Source organism: Schistocerca nitens, chromosome 8, assembly GCF_023898315.1.
Source record: "Schistocerca nitens isolate TAMUIC-IGC-003100 chromosome 8, iqSchNite1.1, whole genome shotgun sequence".
NCBI classification, from domain to species: domain Eukaryota; kingdom Metazoa; phylum Arthropoda; class Insecta; order Orthoptera; family Acrididae; genus Schistocerca; species Schistocerca nitens.
Genome location: NC_064621.1, coordinates 178,396,671 through 178,418,423, shown reverse-complemented (window position 1 = coordinate 178,418,423; position 21,753 = coordinate 178,396,671). Strand labels below are relative to the sequence as shown.

The following is a 21,753-nucleotide window of genomic DNA, read 5'->3' as shown; positions in this document are numbered from 1 at the left end:
CATTCATCCGAAATAACGACATTTTGCCATTCGTGCAGCCAGGTTCGTCGTTGAGTACACCATCGCAGGCGCTCCGGTCTGTGATGCAGCGTCAAGGGTAACCGCAGCCATGGTCTCCGAGCTGATAGTCCATGCTGCTGCAAACGTCGTCGAACTGTTCGTGCAGATGGTTGTAGTCTTGCAAACGTCCCCATCTGTTGACTCTGGGATCGAGACGTGGCTGCACGGTCCGTTACAGCCATGCGGATAAGATGCCTGTCATCTCGACTGCTAGTGATACGAGGCCGTTGGGATCCAACACGGTGTTCCGTATTACCCTCCTGAACCCACCGATTCCATATTCTGCTAACAGTCATTGGATCTCGACCAACGCGAACAGCAATGTCGCGATACGATAAACCGAAATCGCGATAGGCTACAATCCGACCTTTATCAAAGTCGGAAACGTGATGGTACGCATTTCTCCTACTTACACGAGGCATCACAACATTTCACCGGCCAACGCCGGTGAACTGCTGGTTGTGTATGAGAAATCGGTTGGAAACTTTCATCATGTCAGCACTTTGTAGGTGTCGCCATCGGCGCCAACCTTGTGTGAGTGCTCTGAAAAGCTAATCATTTGCACATCACAGCATCTTCTTCGTGTTGGTTAAATTTCGCGTCTGTAGCACGTCACCTTCGTGTTGTAGCAATTTTAATGGCCAGTATTGTAGATAAAAGGATTGTTATTTGGCACTGGGCAGCTGCAGCGCTCAAAATGCTGTGGATTCTAACGTAGTGCTGATGAAGGCTCAAATGTGTTATGTCAACAGAAGATGGGTAAATCCAGAAAGGCCTTTGGCTTAAATACAGTTGTATAAAAAGTGGCTGATTGCTGCATTTACCGAATAATTTAATTCACAGCCACATGGTGTAGCCACCATTTAAGTCGATAAATTAACATTATTTCTGTGTTTTGTCACACTGAATGTACGTTCAAACCTTTTCCTTAATTTATGCAATAGTTTCTCACTGATTACCGTTGCGTTTTATTCAGAGTCGATTGAAAGGGAAAAGTCTGTAATTGAGCAGTGAGAGGCTTTTTAGCTGGTAACAAATGTTGTTTTTCGCAGATGGAGAAAGCTGAGGTCACAGCTAAGCCCGTCCTTCACAGCGAGCCGCCTGAAGCCGATGTTCCTCTTGATGAAGGAAGTGTGTGACGATCTGGTGCGGACCCTGCAGAAGGAGGGAGCCAGCGCCGGCAAAGGTAAGCAGCCGCTCTGGCGTGCCACAGAGATAATTTCGTTGGCGAGGAAGGAATAGCAGTGCATTGTCATCAGTCAAAAAAGTCGCGACACTGGATTCGTAAAAAATAGAGAACAGTTAATATGGTGGTTTAAAGCCTTAGGTGTTTTACATCGTCTCCCTTTACTTGAGTACAACTCACGGAAAGTTCATGCAACTATACGAAACTGCCAAAAAAGTCCTTTCGGATATTGCCCGGCTCACACATCCCACTGGCGTAAGTGTCGGTTACGCCCTGAAAGTGTCGACCCTTCATGTGAATTTCTGCACATTGTCGTTTTTTAATGATTTCTTACAGAAAAGAATTTTCCACGTTTTGCATTTGAGATAAATAGCTGCAGGCGTCCATGCGTCGTTCTCTTTATTAAGGAGTCAAAAGGAGCGAGGCAAGCTTTTCAAACACTTTTTTTTTCTCCCAAACATTCGGAAGAATAAGTCGAAATCTTTATTTAAAGATGTTCCTTCATTGCGATTTATAGCATAACAGTTTGACACACTACGATCACATGTTCACCCGTTGACACTGCCTGCTCGCAACTGACTGGTCGAATGCACAACTTTTTTTTTCTCTAAGTTATTAGTTGAAGCTGTCACATTAGTGACTATGCTGAGATAGTTGGTACGGCAGGAAAAACTTCAATCTAGAAACATTTGGGTGTACCGCGTAGATACAGGGTGATAACTATTGAACTATATAAAAAAAGCGTAAATTAGTAGCAAACTATGGCGTGCACACACTTTATTCAACATGTGAACGTCACTACAGACATTCGGATTCAGGTTATGACATGTTCGATTTGCCTGCTAACATTGGCGATGATGTGGCGGAAACGAATAGCGAAATTCTGCATGAGCTTCTGCAGTGTCGGAACACCGATGCTGTCGATGACCTCCAGAACGTCTGTTTTCCGCTCAGCAATGGTTTTGTGTTTATTGCTGTATAGCTTGTGTTCAACATAGACCCATAAATAGAAGACGCATGTGTTCAGACCCGGAGAATACGGCGGCCAATCGAGGCCCATGGCAATGGCCTCTAGATACCGCAGAGCCAGAATGCAGTCTCCAAAGTGCTCCTCAAGGACATCAGACACTCTCCTACTTCTGTGGGGCCTAGCTTCGCCTTGTATGAACCACATCTTGTCGAAATTAGGGTCACTTTGGATAATGGGGATGAAATCATCTTCCAAAACCTTCACATTCCGTTCAGTAGTCATCGTGCCATCGTGGAATATCGCACACTACATAGTCACCAGTTGGCGGTGAAGAGACTTCTCGAGTACGAAATGCGGTTTCTCAGTCCCCAAAATACGCCAATTTAGCTAATTGACGAACCCATCCGAATGAAACTGGGCTTTGTCGCTAAACCAAACAACAATGCGCATACTAATTCCCATCATGGCATGCGGACAACCCTGCAGTTTGACCGTCCTAATGCAAACCATTCAGAAGTTAGATTGTAATTTACAACGTGCTTCCTGACAGGAACGTCAACATTGATTAAAGTATCCGACAGGATGACAGGCATTGTACTATATGAAAGAAATAATCATATTGCTAATTTTTAGTCATCTCAATGGTAATCAGCAATCGTACGACTGGAGATAAAGGAAATATCTTTCGACTAAGTAAAAAGTGCTAATAGTAGAAGAGAACGATGATTTTTGTTTACAGGAATAAAAGATAAATCTGTTGTCTACAGATGTGAGCCAACGGAAGTATTTCCAAAGTAGTAATTATGGAAACTGAGAAGAAACAAGCATACAAAATAACTGTCGTAACCGAGCAGAGAGAGGTGTCCAAGCCAAGCATAACAATAAAGGTAAAGTTTGTGGTTCAGGCCTTTGACCCGACTGTCGGCCTGACTAAATGTAAGTTGCAGCATTTCTGTTCGCCAGAGGACGAGGAGGGGGAGGGTTTGCACGTCTCTCGCCCGGGCTGCCTTTTATCCCCTGGGAACATCCCCGGTAGTCATTTTGACAGCAGGCTCATAGAACCTGGGAACGTCCTGGAAGGACTGAAAAGAAGGAAATCCCCACCTCTGCCGAGGATTGAACAGAAGTATAATTTTTTATCTGCTAGACCACTACGGCAGCACAATAAAAAAATGCGTATCGAATACTGCAAACACCAAGGAAACGAGCGATAAACAGTGGCGATAGCTTTACATATCCGACGAGAGATTAAATTACGGCAAAAACATTGACAAAGCTGCATGACACAAGTGAACTGTGAATAAATGAATGTGATTCAAGATTGCATTATACCGCTCTCCCCACGATAGTGGTTCAAATGGTTCAAATGGCTCTGAGCACTATGGGACTTAACTTCTGAGGTCATCAGTCCCCTAGAACTTAGAACTACTTAAACCTCACTAACCTAAGGACAGCACATACATCCATGCCCGAGGCAGGATTCGAACCTGCTACCGTAGCAGTCACGCGGTTTCAGACTGAAGCGCCTAGAATCGCTCGGCCACTCTGGCCGGCCCTACGATAGTGCCTTATAAAAGATGTGTAATACCGTTAACTGCTGTTATTTCGAAGGAGATAAAATGCAGATTAGAGATTGAGAACCGGATAGCAAGCTCGGAATACACATGGATAGGGAAGGAAATCAGCCACATCGTTTTCGGAAAACCATCCGGGTGTGAAGACACAACCTCAAGAGTTGATGATAAAACCTTATAATCAGACTGGAGAAGACGAAGGGCTTGAGGCTAAACCATAATTCAGCATCTTTAATGAATAACATAGATCTATAAGAAAGTTTTTTGTGCCTAGGTTTTTATAACTGATTTTAGCTGTATTTGGGAAGCTGAATGTGAAATGGAATCAATTTTTATCTAGCTGCTCTACTTTTTAGATCTGTTTAAGAAAAGAAAGGCGTGCAGTTGTATACGATACGTGCAGTTCAAACTCTATTTTGTGCAGTTCTAAATAACTTATAAAACGTACTAATCTAAACTCCTCCCGAGAAGGTCATGAAGGCCTAACGGCACCGACCGTCCGCCATGTCATCCTCAGACCATTGGCGTCACTGGATGCTGATATGGAGGGGCATGTGGTCAGCACACCGCTCTCCTGGTCGTATGTCAATTTCCGCGAGACCGGAGCCGCTACTTCTCAATCAAGTAGCTCCTCAGTTCGCCTCAGAATTGCTGAGTGCTCCCCGCTTGCCAACAGCTCTCGGCAGACCGGATGGTCACCCACCCAAGCGCTAGCCCAGCCCGACAGCGCTTAAGTTCGGTGATCTGATGGGAACCGGTGTTACCACTGCGACGAGGCCGTTGGCTCTAAATAACTTATACAGGCATTGAGTCCTGTGTATTGGCCTTATTGTTAGTCCACCGTCCGGTTATTTCCAGGAAAGTGCACTAGATGCAGTAGGCATCTGGTAAATTAAGTGACCTTCAACGCTAGAGTTGGCGTTAGTTTGTCAGCTCTGCCAGTACAAGGTAGAGCGAAGTTGGCCTCGAGGGTTTTCCGAGGGCTGTTCGGAAAGACCTTTCTTTCCGAATACGCCTCGTGTTTGTATTTAGGAAAGAGTTAAAACGTATTGTGTTGTAGATTCCTATTGAATAAAATATATAATCTCAAACAGAAAAAAATGTGTAAATCATCCTGATGTGATTTACTACAAATGGGGAGAATGCATTTTGAAAGTAAACAGAAAAACTGTTAGTGACTTCGTAAAGTGAGCTTATCTTGGATACTTTCGTGTTAGGCCTGGTGGTCAGGATAAAACTTTGGCGCCGCTTCTGGTGTGTAAAACTTCTACAGAACGTTTACGACAGTGGACTACCAGGAAAAGAAAAACTCTGAAGCTCGGCGTGCCGATGGGTTGAAGAAAACCCAAAAACAATATCGATTACTGTTATTTCTGCCTAGTAAATATTAATGGAAGCTATCGAAATAACCGTTGCAAGGAGATTCATTCTGATTTAGTCTCTCCAAGTAGTCCTGACCCTGACTCTGAGGAATTGCCGATCACGTCTGTTTCATCAGTTAGCAGAGTTTTGTGAGAACGGGTTTTGTCATTATGATACTAATGAAGACGACAGTGATTATGAGGGATGTCAAGAATTCGTTAGCGTTTCAAACCAGAAGGAACTAAATGTTCTCACCGAGGTCTCAGCCTGTCAAAAGAAGCTGCTGATTCACTGGCTTCCAGGTTGTACCATAAAAATTTACTGGAACGAGGAACATAAATTACCTTTTACAGGACAAGAGAAAAGGGTCTGCTACCTTTCCTCTGTCAAGAAGACAGTCTTGTATTTTGTCAACAAATTGAGGATTTCTGGAAAGAATAATTCTTCCTGAACATTTTCCAGATGACTGGGGTATATTTACTGATATCTCAAAAGGAAGTTTGAAGTGTGTCCTTCTAGACAGCGGGAACTAAATAGTTCAATACCAATTCCTCAGTCAGCGAAAGTGGAAGAAGAACATAACATCATAGCTTTGGTCTTGCAGAAGATAAAGTATCATGAACATCAATGAGTGATTTGTGTGGACTGAAAAATTATAAACTTCCTCCTTGGTCAGCAAAGTGGTCCACCAAACATCCTTGCTTCTTGTTCCTCTGGGATAGAAAAGGCAAAACATAGCACTGGGTTACAAGACAGTGGCCTAAGAAAGAACAAGAGTATTATTAACGACCTCTTAGTTGAAAGAGAGAAAGCCCGCATCTCGTGGTCGTGCGGTAGCGTTCTCGCTTCCCACGCCCGGGTTCCCGGGTTCGATTCCCGGCGGGGTCAGGGATTTTCTCTGCCTCGTGATGGCTGGGTGTTGTGTGCTGTCCTTAGGTTAGTTAGGTTTAAGTAGTTCTAAGTTCTAGGGGACTGATGACCATAGATGTTAAGTCCCATAGTGCTCAGAGCTATTTGAACCATTTTTTGAAAGAGAGAAAACCACATCTTTCCTCCACTGCAATATCATGCTATGTCTTATACATCAGTTTTAAAGGTTCTTGATAAGAATGGATTATGTTTTGCATGTACAGAGGAAATGCCTCAGTTGAGTACGGAAAGAAAGCAGGAATATTTGACGGCCCACAAACAAGGCAATTCATTAAGGATCCCATCTTCGCAAATTCTATGACAAGAGTTAAGCGAAAAGCCAGGACTTCATCCACTGCAGTTGTCGGAAATTTTCTGGACAAATTCAGAGTTGTAAACTATGTTGAAGTAGTAAATATGTTGCTTAACTTTTTCAGATCCTTTGAGTTTAACATGAGTATTAAGATGCACTATTTACTCAGGCACTTACACCGCTTTCCTGGAAATTTAGAAGTCACCAGTGATGAACAAGTTGAATGATTTCACCAGTGCATTAAAGCTATTATGAGCTACTACCAAGGAAGATGAGATACGCAGACATATTATTATTGGAGTGTAAAAAGAGACTATTCCGAAATACATTCAAGAATGTCGCGGAAAAGAACATTCCGAAGTGTTCATTAGCTAGTTGTTTTTATCGTTGACTTTTTTCCTTCATTTTTGTATATAATAATACTTGTGTAATGTAATAATAAAAATTCCGCGTAGTATTTTTTTGGTTCATGGACTGAAGTTAAAACAGTATAATGTATATTTCACTGGAATACCGTCTGTTAGAAATTTGAGCTCATATCCAAAACTAATGCCATATTGAATTTAGGGCATCAATGAAATAAGTTCCAAGTACCCCGGCACAGAAACAACTTTTGGCCTTTGTAATGAGTGGGAAAATTATCATATCCATTTTATGTATGATGGAAGAGTAATAGAGAGATCATAAAAAGGTAATGATGATTCATAAGTGTAACCTTACCCTGATTTTTGCGAGTCGATAACCAGTGGCAATACAAGTTCCTGACCATCACCAAAGTGACGATTTCCATTAAAACCAACTCTTTTATCAACATGGATGGTTGCGCACTTAGGGATACACCTCCAAGATGAAGTTTACAGTTAGGAAGACTCCAGTACTCTACAATTTAACGTTCCAGAACTGCTGCTAAAGACACAGCTTGGTTGGTCATAGAATGTAGGGCTACTTATGTCTGTCGCCTTTGGTAGCTGACGTTTCAGGCAGCACCGAAAGCGAGCAATAATTTTTTTCTGGCTTTTTGAAGTTTCTCATTCGTCGTGACAACTTAATTAATAACTGTAATCTCCACTTCTGTCCTTAACTTCTGTTAGAAGCTTGAATGTAATCAGAGTGATTAAGCTAAAGGTTAAGATTACGATCATATCGGGAAACTGTAAGGTGGGTTAACCATTTTGGCGAGAGCAGACAATACCAAGGAATCTATTAGACAGTCCCTTTAGGGAAACTTAAATCCAGATGGCTGGACGGAACTTAGCTCCCCGCCTCTCGAAAATCCGAGACCATTGTGTTAATCATCATTCTAACTCGCTCTGTTTTTTTTTGTTTTTTTTTGTTTTTTTTTTTTTTTTTTTTTTTTGCATATGTTGTATTATCCAATATGCAACAGTGCTCAGTAAAATCACCAGACAAATTTCCCTTGACTAGGCACGCAATACACTCGCTACACTAGATACATTGTCAGAACGAGCAGTAAATTACATTTCAACCAAAATTATTTGTTAGATTTCAATAAGTAGACTGTAACTTAGACTTAAAACATAGTACATCAATCACAGTAGAAAAAATGTAACAAAATAAAAAGTGAAAACATAAAAAACTATAACACTGCAGTAAAAACGTAACTGAGGTGTCATACAGTAGTAAAATAAAATTTAAAATATTTATCGCTGTGCGAATGGCCACAATGTTGGATAGTAAGACATGTAACTGTTCTCATAAAATGTCTGAGTACGGCTCTTGCTTTATTTATGATTCTGTCATTTTCGATGTAAACGTCTCGGCATAAGTACAGTTACTGTATTTTCATTCAGTAGTTTTTGATGAGTTGTATTCTGTAATAACTTAAGATCGTGAACTAAAAAATGATTTGTATGAAAGCACGAAGTAAGCATAACATACACTAAAAGTAGTCTCGCAGTATGTACACTCTCTTATACATACTGTTCTGAACCAGCGGCCGTAACGGAAAAATTTTCGAGCTACAAACCCGCGTCTAGGGTGAAATTATCTTCAGACAGGAGGTCTACAGTATCAGGCATGACTGTTCGAGGTCTTCTGATTTCATATAACACTTCAGTCGACTGTGGAGACGTAGTAACGACTCAGTAGCTGTTATGCGGCATGCAAACATTACTGCCAGGCATTTACCCATCAGTTCCTCATGAACGGCAAACATGAAAACCGTGTAAGAGTTTCATGATGTAAAATAAAGCGGATGACGGACTCGAAACGGATTAACTTACGCAACGTTTTAGTATAACTCAACTAAAAACAGTGGTTGGCTGTTCCAAAAATGGTAAAAAGCAGGAGTAGCTGTCATCAGAAAGTTAGAGATAAAACATTTCAGAAAGAGAGAGAGACATAGAGAGTCTATAATACCTGACACAAAACATGTCATATTTCAAAAATATGGAGGAAGTGAAATGTGACATCCTTTCTGAAGCCAGATAAACCACCAGCAGATGGTAAAAGCTGTAGATCAGAATCACTATTGTGTCACTTACATGAAATCTTTGAAAGAATATTTTTGAATACTTGTACTACATGATGAAGCCATCAGTAATTCATCAGAAGACCTGTTTCAGATTAATAAAGGGTTGCACATTCATTCCTAAATCTTAATCCAGTACAGTTAACAGATTATGGGTTCGAAACATGCAATATTACAATTGTAGCTTGCATCTACCTAGCATCTGGTTACGACTCTATCAATCGTCGTATATTAATAAAAGGAAAAGATTTGCTGACTTACCAAAGGATCTACGGTTCCACCAAAACTCACTGAAAAATTATTCGGAAGCAGAAGGTTCAACGTAGGCTTCAGAGAAAACGTAGTGGATAGCGATAACTGAAAACACACAAGGAAGCGCACTGGACCCTGTTCTTTTCAACTCTTGTGCTAATGACCAGTCACTGCTAAAGTACACCAGGAGTTTATGTCGATCATTGGGCTTCGTCAACTGACTACTTCCTAAGAAGATGGGGAAGCTCTTCTAGAAGATATTGTGAAGAAGATTATTAATTACAGTAACGATGAACTTCACTGAAACCCAGCTAAAGCTCAAATGCGTGATTTTCGTCTTAAAGAAGGGCAGGCACATTGTAATTTCAGTGTCTCGAGACTTCGAGTAATTTTTGATGCTATCCCATTTCGAAAATAATTTGGTGTCTCACGTTACTGTACCTTGAAATCCAAGTAGTATTGCCGTAACACAAGGATGAAATTAGAATCCAGGAATAGCGTCCTTACAAAGATAACTGGTAGTACTTTTGGCTGTCATTCACGAACTTTAAGAATAACGGCATTATCAGTCTGTCATACTCCGTAACAGAATACGCATGTCCCGTCCGGTACTGGTCTGTCTACAGTAAAGAAGAAACGAGGGGCCGAACGTGATATGCAATCTTATCACCAGTTGGTTACTGTCTACACCACTTCCCTACGGGAGGTGTGGCTTTCCCAGACACACGTCGTGAGCTTATAGACGATGTGGAACAAGCCTGATCATAAAGCCTTGTCATGTATTATATCAATATATACTTCCCACCAGGAGATTGAGTCTACTAAAGCTTTGTGAAAACGAGGAACGTCTTAGAAACAACGCCATCCAAAGTAACAGGGGAAATAAGGAAAGTAAAAGCTGTAAAAAATCCTCATTCTGCTCAGTCATCTCAAAATATCCCTCCTAGCCATTAATACAAGTGGAAAACTGGTGTACTCTCAGGCACCTAAGGTCAGCAGTCAGAAGAACCAGAGGCAATCTCCAAAAATGGGAATTTCCAGTAATCACCAGCTACTGCGCCTGGTGACAAGAGCAAGTCAACGACCACTTCTTCTGCTTCCCTCTCTGTCCCGCATCCTGTAGCGAGAAATGTCCACGCTGCCTCACGAGAAAAGTGAAGCACTCAGAAGAGGTGGAGGAAACTGAATGAAACTTCACGGGTTGGGAGGGTATGTGGTGTTATTTCAGTAACCACTATGTCGAGTCAAATTTGAAAAGAATTCGACATTGCAAGCCCACTTATCACCACGGTGTTGCATCCCCTCTAGCGTGGATGCAAGCACTAATTCGGTTCGCTAGTGTGTCGTAAAAGCGCTGCATATTCTCTTGAGGCAAGCTCACTGATCCTTCATATTATACTGGGCACTTCGGATACTGATGATAGTTCCAATTTCATAGAAATCATGTGCTGACAGGTGTGAATATTGCCGAACTACCAGTTTAATAAGTCATGGTTGCAAAATACTTACACCATTTCTTTACAGAAAAATGGAAAAACCCTGGTAGAAGCTGATCTTCTGGAAGATCAGTCTGGATTCCGGAGAAATGTAGGAACACGCCAGGCAATACTAACACTACGACATACCGCAGAAGATAAGTTAAGGAAAGGCAAAACTACGTTTATAGCATTTGTAGACTTAGAGGAAGCTTTTGACAATGCTGAATGGAATACTCTCATCGAAATTATGGCGGTAGCAGGTGTAAAATACAGGGAGTGAAAGGCTATTTACAGCTTGTACAAAAACCAAAAGGCAGTTATAAGAGTACAGGGGCATGAGAGGGAAGCACTGGATAAGAAGGGAGTGAGACCGGGCTGTAGCCTAGCGCCGATGTTATTCAATCTGTACACTGAGCAAGCAGTAAAGGAAACGAAAGAAAAATTGGGAGTAGGAATCAAAGTCCAGGGAGAAGAACCAAAACCTTTGAAGTTTCCCTATGACATTGCAGTTCTGTCAAAGACAGCAAACGACTAGGAAAAGCAGTTGAACGGATTGGACAGTGTCTCGAAAGGAGGATTACGAAGGTCAACAAAAGTAAGTAAGGAAATTGGAACGTAGTATAATTCAGTCAGACGACGCTGAGCGAGACGGGTTAAGAAACGAGATTCTGAAAGTAGTTGATGAGTTTTGCTATTTGGGAAGCAAAATAATTGGTGATAGATATAAAATGTGGACTGGCAATGGCCAGTAAAGCGTTTCTAAGGAAGAGAAATGTACTAACATCGAATATAGATTGTTTAAGTGTGAGGAAGTCTTTTCTGAACGTATTTGTAAGAAGTGCGGCGATGTTTTGAAGTGAAACATGGACGCTAAACAGTTTAAACAAGAAGGGAATATAAACTTTTGAAAAGTAGTGCTACAAGAGAATATTGAAGATTAGAGGGGTAGATCACATAACTAATGAGGAGGTACTGAACAGAATCTTGGAGAAAAGAAATTTATAGCATAATTTGACTAGAAGAAGAGATTTGTTGAGAGGGCACATACTGAGACATCAAGGGATCACCAACTTAATACTGGAGTGAAGTGTATGTGTGTGTGGGGAGGGGAGGGGGTGTAAGTCGTAGAGAGAGACCCCAAGATAAATACAGTTGACATATTCAGAAGAATGTATGTTGCAGTAGTTATTCGGAGATGAAGGGATTCGTGCAGAATAGAGCAACATGGAGAGCTGCATCAAACCAGTCTTCAGAGTTAACACCACCACAACAACACCTGCTGATACTAGGGCGGAGATCACGTCCCATACACGGTCTGGAGATATTACTGACCACTGGAGTACCTCGTCATCAGACTGTTCGTAGAGACATATTCCACCTGTGGACGAGCATTGTTCTAGTGAAAAACGGCACCACGATACGTCACATGAGATGTAACGCTTGAGTATCCGAGATGTCCGTGCCCTACCAAAGTTCTGTTATATCTCCCTTAATCGCTACCAGTCGTGACCTGAAGTCACACTTGATGGCTTCCCACTCCATGATAACAAACACTATACCGCTGTGCTACTCCAAAACATTGAAAGAGTCGCGCCCCTTCGCAGGTCGCCGCCATACACTCCTACGAAGATCATCTGGGGTAGTCCAGGAACTTGATTCATGCGACGTCATTCATCAAAAGTCCATGTTTCCCAGTCACGACACCAATCCGAACGCAGCCGTGTTGAGCCGTGGTGTTAACGACAGTCTGTACATGGTCAGTAATTTCCTGCATATGCAGCAATTCCCTAGTCCGTCTGCTCCTAGTCTTCGACCAATGATATGACATGACACAGAATGTTGCGGGGCATCCATTACTTGCTCTCGGATGGCAGGCAAAGATGTCAAGAGGTTACGATGTGCTAGGTAAGCAATAAGGCAATCACTCTCTGTGGTAGTCCGACGTGGTCGACAGGGATCATGCAACGAATGTGCCCGTCCTCACAGTCCCATGGTGTCAACGGGCAACTGTCATATCCGAATTCCCTGTAAAACTGTATATTGCACAATTCGACCAGCTAGCCAAATGGAGACGCACAATGAGGCCCCCTGTAAGTAGGCTGTTTAGATTTTTATGTAAGAAACGCCACGTAGCGCTCTATATGAAAATCGCTGACTGCGCTGTGTGCAGTCTGTGGCTGGTTGGACTCATTGTTGGAATATTCGCTTGTGTAGTGTTGGACAGTTGGATGTGAACAGCGCTTAGCGTTGGGCAGTTGGAGGTGAGCCGCCAGCAGTGGTGGATGTGGACAAAGAGATGCCAGAGTTTTGAGAGGTTACTATAAGCGAACCATCCGGACGTGTGTCCGCCAAAAAAAGGAAATTTGTAAAGATGTATGTCATGAATTGGTATGGCCGTGCGGTTCTAGGCGCTACAGTCAGGAACCTAGCGACCGCTACGGTCGCAGGTTCGAATCCTGCCTCGGGCATGGATGTGTGTGATGTCCTTAGGTTAGTTAGGTTTAATTAGTTCTAAGTTCTAGGCGCCTGATAACCTCAGAAGTTAAGTCGCATAGTGCTCAGAGCCATTGATTACTTTTCAACATTATTAAGGTAAATACATTGTTTGCTCTCTATCAAAATCTTTTATTTGCTAACTATGCCTCTCAGTAGTTAGTGCCTTCAGTAGATAGAATCTTTTATTTAGCTGGCAGTATTGGCGCTCGCTATATTACAGTAGTTTGAGTAACTTTTGAGGTACGTGATTCATGAAAGGTATAGGTTATTGTTAGTCATGGCCATTCTTTTGTACGGATTATTGAAAGTCAGATTGCGTTGCGCTAAAAAAATATTGTGTGTCAGTTTAGTGATGATCATAATAAATAAAGAGAACTGTCTGAGTACGTTCAGTTTTACTCAGCTGTCTTTGTATAAATAACGTAGAAGTTTACTAGCACAGTCATTGATAATTTTTCTAAGGAGACATTTCGTACTGTTTAAAACTTTTCCAGATACTGATAATGCTGTCTCATACAAGTACGTATCATGTTCGTACCCTTCACAGTGACCGTTCATCATCTGACCTCGTCGCGCCCATTATATACCCCACCAGGTGTGTGAACAACACTAATGACCATTCTATCAGTCACAGAAAATTGCAACCATAATCATTTACATACCCACCGATGGTGCGTATGTTTATGAAATTACTCTGACATCTTATCTTCTGGGTGCTTCACTACTTTTGTGAGGCATTGTACTTTAGATGTTCTTGAGGTTATCTGATTTGGTCATTCATGGAGTAATCTTCTTGTATTCTGTACATTTTTCTTTGTACTGATATTTCTGCGAAGGAATAAAAAATAGCCAGGTCCATTTGATGTGAATAAACTACTATGTGATTCATAAGTGGTTCTTAAAATAACCCCTTATTTTGATGGAAGTGACAATTGTCTTCTCGCAACAGCAGATGTAAAAAGGATCGATGCATGTTTCAGATGGTATGGAAGCAAGAGAAGTGTGCTTGCGGTATATGACGGACGTGGTGGCCTCCTGCGCGCTGGGGATCAAAGGAGACGCCCTGGAGGACCCGAAGGCGCAAATGCTGCAGCTGTTCCGCAAGCTTTTCCAGCCCGGCTTCGTGACCTTCCTCAAGTTCATGTTCATCACAACATTCCCGTCCTTGGCCATTATGCTACGCCTCAGGTAGGTTGCCTGCTTCTGTCGCTGGTGTAGCCGACAGGTCAGCCCATAAAGTAACAATAAAATATTCAAATAGTCTGATACAGAACAAACCTAATAGTTCAGCGTCACAGATATGCCATACATATTTAGGATGTCGTCAACTTTCCATACTCATAGACGAATATACTTTTACATACACTAGGCATTCATTTTCTGTCCAGGGCGTATTGTCCAGAATAAAATTAAAAATATTTCTCTGCCTTCAGTTGGAATGGACCTGCCTAATTCTGTTTAAAATGTAAATCCATGTGACGAGATTAAGTGTCAGAGTCAGTTTCGCAATGACGACTCTGTTAGGAATATTGGCTCCAGCAGCATCATAGGCTCGAGCTGTACATGTCTGCTTTCGTGCCCAGCAGCTAATCAGCCACAGAAATAGTTGTATCCTGCGATACTTTACTCAAATTTACCCAAGCATCAACAAGTAATGCGAATTTAAAAAACAGTGATTGCAATGCAGTAAATAATAAAACAATAAAGAAGGTTATATACATAATACTGAATGGTTGACGTAGCCAACATCAAAGGATTATATCGCAATGAAATGATGATTCACTCAATCTAAGCACGAAAATAGATTTAAATGGTGGACTAACAAGTACTGTTTAGTCATGATATAAATTACAATACTACACAGAAGAGCCAAAGAAACTGATACACCTGCATAATATCGTGCAGCGCGCAGAAGTACCGTAACACTACCTGGCATGGACTTGACTTATATATGTGAAGTAGTACTGGAGGGAATTGATACCATGAATCCTGCAGGGCTGAAACTTCCTGACAGATTAAAACAGTGTGCCGGACCGAGACTCGAAATCGGGACCTTTGCCTTCCGCGGGCAACTGCTCTACCAACTGAGCTACCCAAGCACGCCTCACGACCCGTCCTCACAGCTTCAATTCTGCCAGTACCTCGTCTCCTACCTTACAAACTTCCCAGAAGCTCTTCTGCGAACCTTGCAGAACTGGCACATGGACAAAGCCGTGTATGGGGTCTCCGAGAGAACGAACTTTGCCATATTGCATTCGCCATCGTAACACAGGCTCAGCGTCAGGCGCGATGGTATGGTGTGCCACTCCGTAATTAACACACTCTCCTGTAGCTCTCATAGCTGATAATTTAACAGTAGCCGTTAGAGTTATGATAAGGCCGGTGGCTGTACACTATATTCGAAGTCCCCGTGATGTTATCTTTCAACAAGATAACGCAAGACATCGTATTAACTCATACTGTCCCAACCTACCTCGATACAAATGGATTGCAGCTGTTCTCTTGGGCACTACGTCCTACATATCTCTCCCCGTCTGAAAACAAAATTAATGGTCACGGGTTGTCAAGAGACTGGAACACCATCACTCACGTATAATTATTGAACTCTCTAACTGAGCAGAGGCGGCGTCTAATGATGTGCTAGAGTCTAACACATACAGTCACGACACACTCGAGTGCGAAAGTTGTTACTGTTTGACAGCTGGAGGGACACTAGTGCTCCAAGCGTGAGAACGCAATCACTTAGTTAACGAAATAATTGTTATATTTTTGCGTTACATACGTTAGTAAATTAACAAGCGACGTGAGCTATCGTGAAATACATGTAAAATCAGCCTAATAACATTCATTCAGTAACAGGATCTACAAATTATTCATGAAGAAATACCTTTGAATATGTATCTACTTACAACTTATACAGCTAAAATGAAGAGAATATAAACACATATTTCATGTATGACAAGCATATATTTCTTCTGTTCTGTGTTGTCATTATCATAGGTACTTTCCGTGATACTTAAACAATTTTATGGAGTCTAGCGACTTGCTCATTCTTACACATCACTCGACTTTCTAATACAGGAATATTTAGGTAACTGCAATTACATTTGCTTCGAAAACGAATGTGTTGAAGATTCTCGCCATTTGTGGCTCAGGTTTAGCTACAATTGTGGATTTGGTTTCTTCTATGTGGGCAAAAGGTTGATATTACATTGCATATAAGCTTCCTGCGGTCCATATTTACTGATTGGCTGAAAACCGAACGTTAGGAAAGGTAACGGTACCAGAGAGGTAACTCTGAAGTTACGGTTGATAATGGAATCTGCATCATCAAATAGAAAAGTCAAAATGATCTTTGGTGAAATTAAAAGCAGGGATGGCAATATTAAGAGTAAAATGGAAATTCCGAGGTTAAATACAGAGGAGAGTGTATAGGTGGAAAGATTACATTGAAGGCCTCTGTGTCGGGGAAGACTTGTCTCATGACGTGATAGAAGAAGAAACAGAAGTCGGTAGGGAAGAGATAGGGGATTCTGTATTAGAATCAGAATATAAAAGAGCACTGGACGACTTAAGATAAAATAAGGCAGAAGGGGTAGATAAGATCCCACTAGGATTTCTAAAATCGTTGTTGGAAATGGGAACAAAACTGTTTATGTTGGTGTGTAGAATGTATGAGTCTGGCGACCTACGATCCAACGCCTCTACTGTTCAGTCTATACTTCGAAGAAAGAATGGCAGAAATAAAAGTAAGCTATGAGAGTGGAATTAAAGTTCAGGGTGAAATGGTATCAATGATCAGATTCGCTGATGACATTGCTCTCCTCAGTGAAAGTGAAGAAGAATTACAGGATCTACTAAAGGGAATGAACAGTTTAATTTGTACAGAATAAGGTCTTAGGGTGAATCGAAGAAAAATGAAAGTAATGGGAAGTAGCGGAAATGAGAACAGCGAGGAATTTAACATCAGAATCGTTCACGAATTAGATGAAGTTGAGGAATTCTGCTACCTAGGCAATAAAATAGTGCAAGACAGACGGAGCAAGGATGACATAAAAAGCAGACTAGCACTGGCAAAAGGCCTTTCCTGACCAAGAGAAGTCTGCTAGTATCAAACGTACGCCTTAATTTGAAGAAGTAGTTTCTGAGGATGTACGTTTGGAGCACAGCATTGTGTGGTAGTGACACGTGGACTCTGGGAAAACTGGCAAAGAAGAGAACCGAAGCATTTGAGTTGTGGTGTTACAAAAGAATGTTAAAATTAGCTGGACTGATAAGGTAAGGAATGAGGAGATTCTCTGGAAAATCGGCAGTGAAAGGAATTTATGGTAAACATTGAAATAAGAAGGGATAGTACGGTAGGTCATCTGTTAAGATATCACTGAATAATTTCCAGGGTATGAGAGAGAGCTGTAGCTGCTGTGCAGAGGAAGACAGAGACTGGAATACATCCAGAAAATAATTTAGGACGTATAATGTAAGTGCTATTCTGAGATGAAAGGGTTGGAACAGACGACGAATTCGTGGCGGGTCGCATCACTTAGAAAGGAAAAAAATGTTTGCAGCGTAATATTTCCATCTTCACATAACGTAAGTGGCATTACTTCTGTCTACTTTGTCTGGAGGTGGTGAAGTGCTAATCATTTGCATATCCAAGCAGCTAATACACTCCATGCTATTTCAGCGTTTGATGCCTGCCGTCTTCTTGGTGTTGCAATTTTAATGGATATCAGTGTAACTAAGAGACTGATAACTGAGGGCTGCATTCTGCCCAGGGGTTTCTCGCAAGCCCGCTGAAACGTCCAGACTTTCGTCAGCTCGCTTCTGTCAGATGTACTCTACTGGCCATTAAAATTGCGACACCATGAAGATGACGTTCTACAGACGCGAAATTTAACCGGCAGGAAGATGATGCTGTGATATGCAAATGATTCGCTTTTCTGAGCATTCACACAAGGTTGGCGCCGGTGGCGACACATACAACGTGCTGACATGAGGAAAGTTTCCAAAAGATTTCTCATACACATACAGCAGTTGACCGGCGTTGCCTGGTGAAACGTTGTTGTGATGCCTCGTGTAAGGAGGAGAAATGCGTACCATCACGTTTCCAATTTTAATAAAGGTCGGATTGTAGCCTATCGCGATTGCGGTTTATCGTATCGTGACATTGCTGCTCGCGTTGTTCGAGATCCAATGACTGTTAGCAGAATATGGAATCGGTTGGTTCAGGAGGGTAATACGGAACGTCGTGCTGGATCCCAACGGCCTCGTATCACTAGCAGTCGAGATGACAGGCATCTTATCCGCATGGCTGTAACGGATCGTGCAGCCACGTCTCGATCCCTCAGTCAGCAGATGGGGACGTTTGCAAGACAACCATCTACACGAACAGTTCGACAACGTTTGCAGCAGCATGGACTATCAGCTCGGAGACCATGGCTGCGGTTAGCCTTGACGCTGCATCACAGCCAAGAGCGCCTGCGATGGTGTACTCAACGACGAACCTGGGTGCACGAATGGCAAAACGTCATTTTTTCGGATGAATCCAGGTTCTGTTTACACCATCATGATGGTCGCATCCGTGTTTGGCGACATCGCGGTGAACGCACATTGGAAGCGTGTATTCGTCATCGCCATACTGGCGTATCACCCGGCGTGATGGTATGGGGTGCCACTGATTACACGTCTCGGTCACCTCTTGTTCGCATTGACGGCACTTTGAACAGTGGACGTTACATTTCAGATGTGTTACGACCCGTGAGAAACCCTACATTTCAGCAGGATAATGCACGACGGAATGTTGCAGGTTCTGTACGGGCCTTTCTGGATACACAATGTGTTCGACTGCTGCCCTGGCCAGCACATTCTCCAGATCTCTCACCAATTGAAAACGTCTGGTCAATGGTGACCGAGCAACTGGCTCGTCACAATATGCCAGTCACTACTCTTGAGGAACTGTGGTATCGTGTAGAAGCTGCATGGGCAGCTGTACCTGTAGACGCCATCCAAGCTATGTTTGACTCAATTTCCAGGCGTATCAAGGCCGTTATTACGGCCAGAGGTAGTTGTTCTGGGTACTGATTTCTCAGGATCAATGCACCCAAATTGCGTGAAAATGTAATCACATGTCAGTTCTAGTATAATATATTTGTCCAATGCATACCCGTTTATCATCTACATTTCTTCTTGGTGTAGCAATTTTAATGGCCAGTGGTGTAATAGTACTGTCGGTGTCCACCTCGTGGTTGCAACTTTTCGTTCGTGAACGTTCCGGCAACTTAACTGCTTACGCTTCTACAACGCAGGCTGATGCCCGAGGACCTCGAAAAGTTCCTGAAAACTGTGGTGACCCAGACGGTGGCCCGCCGCCAGCACGAGGGTGTCTACCGCAACGACTACCTGCAGATGCTGGTGGAGCTCAAGACCAAGGGATACCTGGACGGCGCGGGGCAGGTACTCGCCGACAGGAGCTGTAAGTACACTCGGCTGTGGATCTCCACAGACGTGCCAATATGTTACGAGGCCAAGGATTACATAAACACTGGACTGACACTACTGTCTACAGACGATATTGTACTAGGGTCGTTCGATAAGTAGTGCAACACATTTTTTCTCCTAGCAGGACTATCTTATTCACGATGTATCACTATATTGTTCCCCCAGTCTTTGGCTATGAAACCCTATTTCTTAACTTAATCTTCTCAGTTGCATGCACTAACGCCACCTTAATCTGAGGGCCTGAATGCCATCATGCTACCATTCTGTTGGTCTGCATTTCAACCAAGTTCTTGCAGCATCTATAATTTCACCACGGTTACTGTAGTGCTTACCACGGAGCCCACGCTTCGGCAGGCCAAAGAGATGGAAGTCGGAAGGTGCGAGATTTGGGCTGTAGGGTGAATGAGGAAAAATAGTCCACCGGCTTTTTGTGATCTCCTCTCGGATGCACAGACTTGTGTGCGGCCTTGCATTATCGTGGAGGGGGAAAAGGGCATTAGCATTTTTGTGGCCACGAAGGAGCTGTAATCGTTTCATTAGTTTTGTAGGAGACTCACGATGGAGTTCGCAGTTGATCGTTTGACCATTAGAGAGGACATCGAACATAATAACTTCAGAGACCCAGAACACTGAAACGCCCTGCTGAACCCGCTGGACAGGACAGGTAGTTTAAGTTGTGGAAAGGGGCCAAAATAAGCGGCTGTCAGTTACACTCGAACAAATAACCTTTTATGTGATCAAACATTACAAGAACAATTTTTTCTTTAAAAAAAACACAGTTTTAGTTTTGGAACTTAATTAGCGGCTGAATGCGCCATACAATCTCATGCCTTAAGGGCAAGACCACTTTAATTTAAAAACGACTGAAAGCCAATAACTTAAAGCTCAAGCAAAATCAGAAATTTAAAAGGCAATGCATTATCTTAAAACAGTTCCTTAATTAGGCTGAGGCCCAAAATATCTGACATTTTAAGAGCAAACAAATTTAATATCGCCTGAAGGTCCCAAGAATCCGACACTTTAAGAGCAAAACAACTTAAATTCAAAACAACTTAAACTGAAAATCGTCTGAAGGCCCAACACTCAAGACTCAATACTATTAATTTTAAAAATGCCATAGGCTTTACGTAAAACAGTTCTTAAATTAGGCTGAAGGTCCAAACCATCTGACGCCTTAAAAGGCAAAACAACCTTAATCTAAAAATCGGCTGGAAGCCATACAAGTACAAACAATAAAAACAAACAAGAAAAGGCAGTACACCCAAGGGCACTCAGAAGTTCTGAGGGTCAGCCTGGAATTCAAACACTAACGCTCATGTAGGTGGGACAGGCAGCCGGCCCAACCATTGTCGATCCGACGACATCCCAACCGACCGACAGTCAACGGACCCACCGACAAGCTAATCTCCGCTTCATCCAACCAGCACACAACAGGGAGTTCAATGGAACAACGTAGAAGGCATTGGTGCAGACAACCAATTATACATTGAGCTGTCAAACTACACACCATGCTGGACAGCGACAACACGACGAGGAAAATACACTGTTTGAATTTACGTCAACGGCGAGGGCAGGAATCGGAACCTTAACGGCCACTAGGCAGAAGATTCGGCTGGTGCACTTCAATTCAAATAACCAAGTACTGTTAAACTCCACTGGAGGGTGGCTAAAATTTGCCAACTTGAAAACACACGTTGTTGCTCTCGGGAATATCCCAACAGCTGACAACGAACTCCAAACGACACAATGTGAACAGTCGTGACTTGCTGGTAGATTAAGTCAGAAATCAACTTTCATGTCCAGAACCTGTGAGCTACGAACCTCCTAGCAATGGGAACAGCACCACACACTCTGACACCGCATAGAGGCCACCAGGTGGGGAGGGGGGGGGGGGGGCAGCCAAACTATGCGCGGTGGATATTTCCTCGCTGCTCCGCGCCAACCGACCAACTGCCTGCACACAGTCCAGCTGGAAACTATAAACGCCAGGCCAAAGATAGTCAAAGGTGCATAATCGCAATAACTGCGGGAGAGTAAACACAGAATAGCAACCAAGGTTTAATCCAATGCATAGCATGAGCCAGCCACGGCTCAAACACTGTAACAATGACTTTACCATCTGAGAGTTTTAACTTCTTCTTCGAAGGAGACACCATGTAGTGCC

The 21,753-nt window shown here is 42.7% G+C and overlaps 1 protein-coding gene across 2 annotated transcripts in view; it reads left to right on the top strand.

Moving 5' to 3' along the window:
• LOC126199355 (cytochrome P450 6j1-like) overlaps positions 1–21,753 on the top strand; it is a 92,755-nt gene that overhangs the window by 37,481 nt on the left and 33,521 nt on the right. For both annotated transcript variants that reach the window (XM_049936218.1, XM_049936217.1), the window contains exons 4-6: positions 1,113–1,246; positions 14,072–14,279; positions 19,397–19,563. In XM_049936218.1, coding sequence (XP_049792175.1) covers positions 1,113–1,246; positions 14,072–14,279; positions 19,397–19,563 — 509 coding nt within the window. The remainder of the gene's footprint in view (positions 1–1,112; positions 1,247–14,071; positions 14,280–19,396; positions 19,564–21,753) is intronic.